We start from the raw sequence: 9,360 nt of genomic DNA, 5'->3' as shown, positions 1-9,360 counted from the left end.
TAGATCCCTGATCAGTTTGAATGCGTTTCGGCAAACCAAAGGTGGAAAAGAACTTAACCTGAGCCTTTACCACCGCTATAACTCTCAACGAGCGCAACGGGAATGCCTCAGGAAATCGTGTGGCTGCACACATCATGGTCAGCATGTACTGATGTCCCATCTTGGTTTTTGGCAAGGGACCAACACAGTCAGTGATGACATGCTCAAAAGGCTCACCGATCGCTGGAATTGGGCGTAACAGAGCCGGGCAAATAACCTGGTTTGGTTTACCGGTCGTCTGGCAGATATGGCAAGATCGACAAAACCTGGCAACATCAGACTTTAGCCCTGGCCAAAAGAAATACTGAAGCAGACGGTGATGTGTCTTTTTAACGCTCAGGTGACCGGACAAGTTGTGATCGTGGGCTAAACTCAGCACTTGAGGACGGAACTCTTTTGGCACAACGACCTGAGTAACCACATCACACTCCATACCAGACATCGGGGACCATTTACGCACTAACACACCTTCATCAAAGAGGTAAGTCATAGGCAGTGTATCGCTTTTGTGTTTCCGAGCAGCAGACAGACAGACAGCCAGCGTACTGTCAGATTGTTGCGCTTTAATTAATTGATCTTTGTTTATTGCCAAACACAACTCTTTGTCCTCTGTTTCCACCACAACAGAAAGAGATTAATTTTCCGGTTCAGGAGAGGGGCTGACCGAGACCTCAGATGTGTTATTAAAAGAGTCAGACAGATCGACTATTTCACCAAGTTTACGAGCTTGGGCACGGGTGACGACGCACGCTGGAAAGACCGACTGCGCGTCAGGTATAGCGGGAGTGACACACAAGTCAACAGTGGGATTCTCAATCACCTCCGGAGCAGATGGAAAAACTTTGTTGCCAGCCAAATCATTCCCCAGAATAAGATCAACTCCTGCAATCGGCAGCTGATCACGCATCGCTACTTGTACTTGTACTATTCCAGGCACAAAAGAACAGGAAAGATAAACGATGTGACACTGCGCACGGATCTCGCTCAATTTAATTCCCCACAACAATAAATCAGAGCCACAGTACGACTGATCCGAAAAGGGCAACATGCCACGATGAGCCACAGAGTGTTTGGCACCAGTATCCCTCAGTATAGTCACCGGAACCCTGGCCTCATTTTCAGTCAGAGAGGTAAAACCTTGCGTTATAAATGGCTTAAAAGAGTCATCAACCGCGGTCAGATCCCCCTGCTGACTGATAGTAGGCTCTGAATGTATCAGACCCACTGGGGTCAGACTGGACATGAAATGAGGTGGCCAACTTCATGACAATAATAGCACGCTCCATTTTCACCCGTAGAGAAATTACGCCGGGAGTTTTTAGGAGACCGAAAAAAAAGTGACTCAACATGAGTCAATGTGTTTAATGTCCTGGCAACTTCACGCACGAGCTATGTGTATTGTGAACAGCCTGTTGTACGACCAGTACAGTTTAACACAGTTATCTTGGGGATGATCTGTATCACCTTCATGGGCTCCCACAACTCCGAGGAGAGCTGTGTCACCCATTATGGCGGCCACTCTCTGGGCAGGGGGTCAGTTCGTCCCCTCCTGACCCCCTGCCCGTTGCGGTCACGTTTCGGCGGTGTGCCGAAATCCTCCGCTTCACCTCCACCTTCATATCGGACCATTTCTTTTTTACTTCAGTGTGTGCACGCTCCTCTGATCCTACGACATTCACAGCCTCACACACACGCCCCCACTCACTTCTCTTTCTTTTTGTGTTGATGCCCGATGATAGGCTACCAAACACAATGTGCCTGTGTGTCTCCACTTCATTTAATAAAACTTCTGCTTTGGACTCGGTGAAGTTCCTCTTTTTCACTTTAATCATTGTGAAAACTTGTGAAAATTTGCCTCCAAAAATGCATGAAGTGTGGGGAAACACATGAGTGTATTCCTACTCGCGCAGCTCATCCAGAAACTTAGCTTTTTTGCCATAGCTTCGGTCTTGTCTTGTCTTGAGTGTTGAACTGAGTAACACTGACCCCCTGAAGCCTCCAATTCAGTTCATTCAGAACAGAAAATATGTCAGCCAGATAGGCGAGCCTCTGCAGAAAATCCTCATCATGCAGACTGGACGCCAGATGAAACAGATTGTCTTCAAAAAATTGCTGAAGCGAATATTGCAGTTCAAAAAGCCTAGTCAACACTTTTCCTCGTGACACCCAACGCATTTCAGTGTGCAAAAGCAATCTTCTACAATTGTGTGAGGGAGCCCTGTGTTTGCTACTCTGTAGCCGGCAAGATAAGAAACCCTTAGTGCACTTTTTGTTGACCCACCGCATGAATGAAACTGCAGTTGTTTTTTTTTTGTTTTTTTTTACTGTTTTTCAACTCCTCCAGTTTTGCTCTGAAAAATGCAAGGGGTTTATGACTTATACATGGATGCTTGGAGTTGAGGTGGCGGCATAGATATGAGAGCTTGAGACTACTGTGAGTCCCACGAGGCGTTATCCCGCATATACCATGGTCACTAAATAGTAGGTAAATTATTAATACATTAATGTTGTTTTTGAGGTTAGCTCGATAAAGCTGTGTATGTAAACTTACTGACTGTTACAAACTCTTTGTGTGTTATTTTTTCACTTAATTTATTTTAGGTTTAACTCCTTACTTTGTCTTTCAATTCTTCTTTCTGAAATGTCATATTTATCATGGCTTGTCAGGACAATGCAGTTTTAATGAGTATAATTGCATATATAATAAAATTTGATAAGGTTTAAAATTTGTTTCATTGTGCTGGTGGGAAATAACATAGAATAATTTATTTTTGCTGCATTTATGTAAAAACAAAGTTAATTCAAAAAAGTTACTGGTCATATTGTTCTGTTCTGCTGTGATTTTTGTCTTGGCCTCTAGTTCAAAATGTCTTGGGAATTGCCCTCCCCTGCAACCGACCCTGTCTGCCGCTTACTTTTCCTCCCTTTAACAGCACAATGTGAAAACCTTGTTGAGGTGAAAAAAAAAGAGGTGACTAAGAGAGAATATTCAAAACCATTTAAAAGCTTCAAAAACTAAAACTAGTCTCTTCAGGTCCTTTGTGCTTTCTTTATGATCCCTGAACTATGACTATTTAGGTGATACTATTTGTGTTTTATGAGCTGTCATGACTTTCAACCATGTTTCCCTCCTCACTTGTACAGTATACTGTATGTATTCACAAAACAAGATCATGCATAATTTGTAATACTTTTTTAGTTAGGGGATTAAAAGTTTATCAGATGTAAGTTGAAATAAAATGGACATAAACATTAAGGAAAGGTAAAAAGAGAAAGAGGATGGACATAAATCTACTGAGAATAAAACAGAGGGACTGGGGGATTGTATAACAAGTAACTCAGTGATACAACAGAGAGTTCTGGCCAGACAGCTGTTGGTACTGTAGCTGTCTAATGATGGAGATCCAGGACCAAGTGGAGCTCTGTTTTCCACATCTCGTCAACACATCTTGCAGGAAGCCCACACTTCACTGGTTTGAAGCTGGAGTCTTGAACATTCTGCTATCGTCCATCTCTGTGATCACAGTGGCTCTCAACCTGTTTGTGATCATCTCAGTCTCCCATTTCAGGTACAGATTCACTCCTCAGCAAAACATACAGTTTATATTTTAAAAAGACTTTTTGATTTTATTATATCAAATTGTCATGACTGAATTAATTAATGCATTATCATCATTTGAATAACAACATTCTGTGTATTAGAACCCTGGCAGTTTCAGTTCCCTAAACTAGAGCAAATGTCGTGAACATTTTAACTAAAGACATTTTGACATGATTAATGTGTAATTGATGCTTTTCTGTCTCCTTCCAGGCAGCTTCACACACCCACTAACATCCTCCTCCTCTCTCTGGCTGTGTCAGATTTTCTTGTGGGCCTGCTGCTGATGCCGGTAGAAATCTTTAGAAAAGCAGACTGCTGGATATTTGGAGATGCCATATGCTGTCTTTATAGTTTAGTGGGATCTGTCATTGTCTGTGTTTCAGTAGGACATATAGTCCTCATATCAGTTGACCGTTATGTGGCTATTTGTTATCCTCTGTATTACCCCACCAGAGTCACTGTGTCAAGAGTCAGACTCAGTGTCTGTCTATGTTGGCTCTGTTCTGCTTTGTACAGCAGTTATTATGTGAAGGATGTCCTGGCTCAACCAGAGAGAAGTAAATCCTGCTATGGAGAATGTGTGCTTGTCATTGACTATATTACAGGAACTATTGATGTTGTTTTATCTTTCACTGCTCCTGTTACTATCATCATAATTCTTTATATGATGGTATTTGTGGTGGCTGTGTCTCAGGCTCGTGCCATGCGCTCTAAAGTTCGAATTGTCACAGTCCAGGTTTCATTGACTCTGACAAAGAAATCTGAGTTGAAAGCAGCCAGGACTCTTGGTGTTCTTGTAGTTGTATATCTCATATGTTACTGCCCTTATTATTGTTATATTGTGTCTGAGGCTGTGCTCAGTACTACATCTGGAACTTTTGTAGTCTTCCTGGCTTATTTCAATTCTTGTCTAAACCCTGTGATTTATGCACTGTTTTATCCCTGGTTTAGAAATGCTGTTAAACACATTGTCACTCTGCAGATACTGAAGCCTGGCTCCTGGGGGGTAAACATACTGTAGAGAGACTGTGACGTGGTCCACTTTCTCTACAAGAAACAAAAATAACTACATACGCCTACTTGCCAGTTTATTTGGTAGACAAGTGAAAACAAATGCTTTCCAATAGTCCTGCACAAAATCTTTAGTTTATGGTCGTCAGCATTTATTTTAAATAACCAAAATAGTTGAGTTAGGCAGACACTGATAGTACTATTGAATTGTATTGTGTTGTACTGATGCACATTTCTGTTATTTGGAAAAACCTACTTTAGTCACTGGGCTACGCTAAATAACTGAGAATTATTTTTTTGTTTAATTCACTCCAGTTATACCGCAAACTACCTTCTCCAAAATAATGCACAATACGGTATAATTTACCACATTTGTTACCACTTTAAATGTGTTTTCACCACAAACGATGACTAAACATTTTGACAGTCATGAAATGAGATTTACTGCAGGACTGTTATATTAGGATGCATTTGTTTCACTCAAAGACCAATGACCGCAGTGTACCTTATTAATCTGGTGAGGACATTATACCCCCTGTAAAATCAATACAGCTAAATATCCCAAATGAAAAAGAGCGAAGGAAGCAAGCGGAACATATGAGCAAAAATAAATAAAATAATAGGTCTTTGGAACGTCAAGTGTAGATTCAAGGCCAGATGGTGCTCTTCTTTTTTTTTTTGTAAACATTTTTTTTTATTGATTTTAAATATATTAGACACATACCAGCACACAATAATATTGTCAAAGACAGTGAAATATTCATGGTCATGGTGTGACCGGGGTAATGTAAGTTCTCATTAACCACTTAATTCTTAATAACTTAATTCTTGTATTAATTGATTGTTTTTGAGCTTTTAAGCATGACATTTTCTAGTCAGCTATATGTATATTCTTAACATCTTGTCTCCATACCTCTAGTCCATCTATAGAGGACTCTTTATCAAATGATATTAAAGTTATATAGAACAGAGAAATATGTCTCCTCCCATTTAGGTTTGAAAGAGTAAGATTTTCCACATGTGATAGTAGTCGTGGTTCAGATAACATGAAATGTTTTAATCGTAAATGTTTTTTTTAAAAAAAAAAAAATGTTTTCTTGGAATGTTATAGATCTGACTCAACTGATCAAATGTGAGAAATTTACCATTCATGTAAAGGTCCTTTATTTGCGTACACCTCTATCAGACCAGATTTTAAAACTACCATCCACTCTTCCTGCTCTGATATATGCATTACCCATTTGGGAGAGAAGCGGGATATGGGAGGAGTGTCTTTAATACACTAATGTGCTTTATACCAGATATCAATAGTGTTCTAAGGAAAGGGTTCTTTTTTTTTTTTTTTTTTCTGAAAATGCTACTGAGCTTGGCAAAGAGCTCTTTTGGAAGTGGGAGAGGAAGGGATTGAAAAAGGTATAAATATTTTGGTAAAACTGTCATTTTAATCAGGTTTATACAGCCAGTCATTGATATGGGCAGCGTCATCCATCGATCCAATGTCTCTTTCACCTCATCTATTAATGGGTCATAGTTTGTTCGGACAATCTTGTGAATTTCAGAGGTAATTTTAACACCAAGGTAAGTGAAACCTTTCTTTGCATTTATAAAATAGGTATTTATGACTGGTTTCTTTCTATCTTCTCTGTTTCTAACCGGCTGGCCTTCGGCAGATGGGTCCCTCCAAATGAGCTGGGTTCTGCTCAAAGTTTCTTCCTGTTAAAAGGGAGTTTTTCCTTGCCACCGTCACCCTCAGGCTTACTCTGGAGGTTGCAGGCTGGTTTTTGTGAAGCGTCTTGAGATGATTTGTATTGTTATTGGTGCTATATAAATAAAACTGAATTGAATTGAATTTCTTCCTTGCTCAGAAATAATATTGAGGATTTTAAGTTGTAAGTAAGTGTAACTGGAGAATCATCCAAACTTCTCAATTTGCTGCATTAAGTTTGTAATACTGACAGATTTGTTGAAATTATTACGTCATCAGCATATAAAGAAATTCGGTGTTCCTGCTCCCCGATCTGGATGCCTTCTCTAGATTTTGACATTGCTGTCATCAAAGGAGTGTCCTTTGTCCTTCAGGTGTAGGTGGACTGCTGAGTAAGTCCCTGATGAGCTGGCTCCTCTGTGGATGGGTTGTTTGGTGGCCTGATTTACACGTCTGTACATTCCTCACTGCACTGAACAGCATACACTACATTGCTCCGTTTCTGCCTGGGTATTTCGTCTTTGGGTTGTTGGGTCGTGGTACAATACTAGATAAGCATATGGAAGAAGAACACATCTTGTAACACCTATGCTCAATGGCTAAGGCACCTTAAAAGCATAGCAGTCTTCCTCAACAGGATCAAGTGACCATCACAATGATAGACATCCAAGAAATTAGCTCAGGTGAGGATAAGCGGTAGTAGAAGACATCAATCATGTTAAAACAATTTGCAAACTGTTTTCAAGTCATGCAAATTCATTGTGATGAATTTGCATGACATCTCAGGTTTATGTCGTCATTTGACAAATAATTTTTAATGAAGCACTTCTCTTGTATAACTTTATGATAAATTAATGGATTTATAAGCAACTGCTACATGCATACAGTAGGGCAAAAAAAGTATTTCTTCAGCCACCAATTGTGCAAGTTCTCCCACTTAAAAAGATGAGAGAGGCCTGTAATTCTCATTCTCATCATAGGTATACCACGACTATGGGGAACAAAATGAGAACAAATCCAGAAAATTTAGTTATTTGCACATTATGGTTGAAAATAAGTATTTGGTCAATAACAAAAGTTCATCTCAATACTTTGTTACATACCCTTTGTTGGCAATGACAGAGGTCAAGTGTTTTCTGTAAGTCTTCGCAACGTTTTCACACACTGTTGCTGGTATTTTGGCCCATTCCTCCATGCAGATCTCCTCTGGAGCAGTGACTTTTTGGAGCTGTCACTGGGCAACACAGACTTTCAACTCCCTCCAAAGATTTTCTATGGTGTTTATTGGGATCCCCATTAGTTGCTGCCCATCAACAGCTAATCTTCCTGGGGTCCACACATAAAATAAAACAGTAAAAAACAGAAATAAAATAAAACAATGGCAACAACAAACCAGAACTTTTTGTTAAACTATTAATAAAATTCACATTCATTGAACTAAACTCAAGGTAAATGAAATAATATTTCTAAATGACAATAACAATAACCAACACCAACAGTCATTAACAATCACCATCATTACAATAATCAATAATGAATTGAATACCGATGCATATATCTATGTGTATATGTATGTGTGTGTGCGCACGCGCACTCTTATGTATGTGTCCAATCTATACCTCAATTCCTTTGAGCTGCTAGATAATTTTTCAATTGGCTTTTGAAGCGTGATGTATTTTTTTCTTCAATAATGTGTTTTGGCAGTGCATTCCATGCTACTATTGCTCTATACAACACTGTTTTTAACATCGATTCTTTTTTAGCTTTAGGCAGTTGATAGCAGCCTCTTGTGGCATGTCTCGTTTGATATGCATGTACAGCCGAGCTTAAAGTTAATTGATTATACAGACAGGTAGGATGTTTTAACAATCTAATATTTCTTAAAAAGACTAGTAGTGATACTTTCAGCCTTTCAGTGACTTTCATCCAAGAGAGCTTGTCATGCTTGTCTAGCTGTAGTTTTCCTAGGTCCTTCATGATTGCGCCTGATCACATCACTGAGCAGTAATCTAGCTGTGACAATACTAGTGTCTCAACCACTTATTTGACCAGTTCTGTCTGTCTCCTTATGATTGATATATTCTTCCCCATCTTTGCAACTACTTCATCTATGTGCCTTGTCTATGACAGATTGCTTTCTAAAATGACACTCAAGAGATTTATTTCTTCAACCTGCTCAACAGTAACATTGTTCATCATGAAATTTAACTGGGGTTTACTGTTCAGTGAATGATTTGTCCCAAGGATGATGCTTTTTGTTTTTGTGTATGTTTAAAACTAATCGGTTGCTAGTCACCTATTCTAATACTGCTGTTAGTTCTGTGTTTTGGATATCACTGATTTCTTTTACTGTGGGTGCATGTACGTATATTGTTGTGTCATCAGAATACATGGACACTTTGGCTTTCTCCAGCACCAGAGGAAAGTCATTTGTAAAGATGGAGTATAGTAACGGACCCAGTGAACTCCCTTGTGGAATACCAGACACAACCTTTCTAGCTTCTGAGGAGCAACCATTAAAAAAAACTTTGAGTTATATTAAAAAGATAGCTCTCCAACCATGCATGTACTGTTTAGGTGAAGCCATAACACCTGAGTTTATCAACTAACAGTTCGTGGTCAATTAAATCAAAGGCTGCACTGTAATTGAGTAGTACTGCTCACACCATATTTTTCTATGGTGGTCTATCTCTCTCAACCAAGTCATCACTTGTGTAAGTGCTGTAGTAGTTGAGTAGCCCTGTATCTAAGCATGTTGATATTTACTTAGCAAGTTGTTCTCAGACAAATAGTCTTGTATTTGATAGTATACTATTTTTATCAAGAACTGGTGTCAAGCTAATTGGTTGGCTGTTAGAACCAGTGAAGGCACTCTTGGTATTCTTTGGAAGAGGTATCACCCTAGCTTCTTTCCATCTTCACAGCTAGATTTTTGCATCCCATGCCTCAATTTTTCAACTTTACCTGTAAAGTAATAATTGCAATAACTTGGTGGTGTTGAAGT

General features: G+C 39.3%; 1 protein-coding gene across 1 annotated transcript; it reads left to right on the top strand.

Moving 5' to 3' along the window:
• The first annotated feature begins 3,435 nt into the window (after positions 1 to 3,435).
• Positions 3,436 to 4,661, top strand: LOC125017873 (trace amine-associated receptor 13c-like). Its single transcript, XM_047601400.1, has 2 exons — positions 3,436 to 3,608; positions 3,851 to 4,661. The coding sequence occupies exons 1-2, from the start codon at positions 3,436 to 3,438 to the stop codon at positions 4,659 to 4,661; spliced, it is 984 nt and encodes a 327-aa protein (XP_047457356.1).
• The last annotated feature ends 4,699 nt before the right edge of the window (positions 4,662 to 9,360 follow it).

This window comes from Mugil cephalus, chromosome 12 (genome assembly GCF_022458985.1).
Source record: "Mugil cephalus isolate CIBA_MC_2020 chromosome 12, CIBA_Mcephalus_1.1, whole genome shotgun sequence".
Lineage (NCBI taxonomy): Eukaryota > Metazoa > Chordata > Actinopteri > Mugiliformes > Mugilidae > Mugil > Mugil cephalus.
The sequence above is the reverse complement of the archived record's forward strand: the minus strand, read 5'-3'. Positions and strand labels throughout refer to the sequence as shown.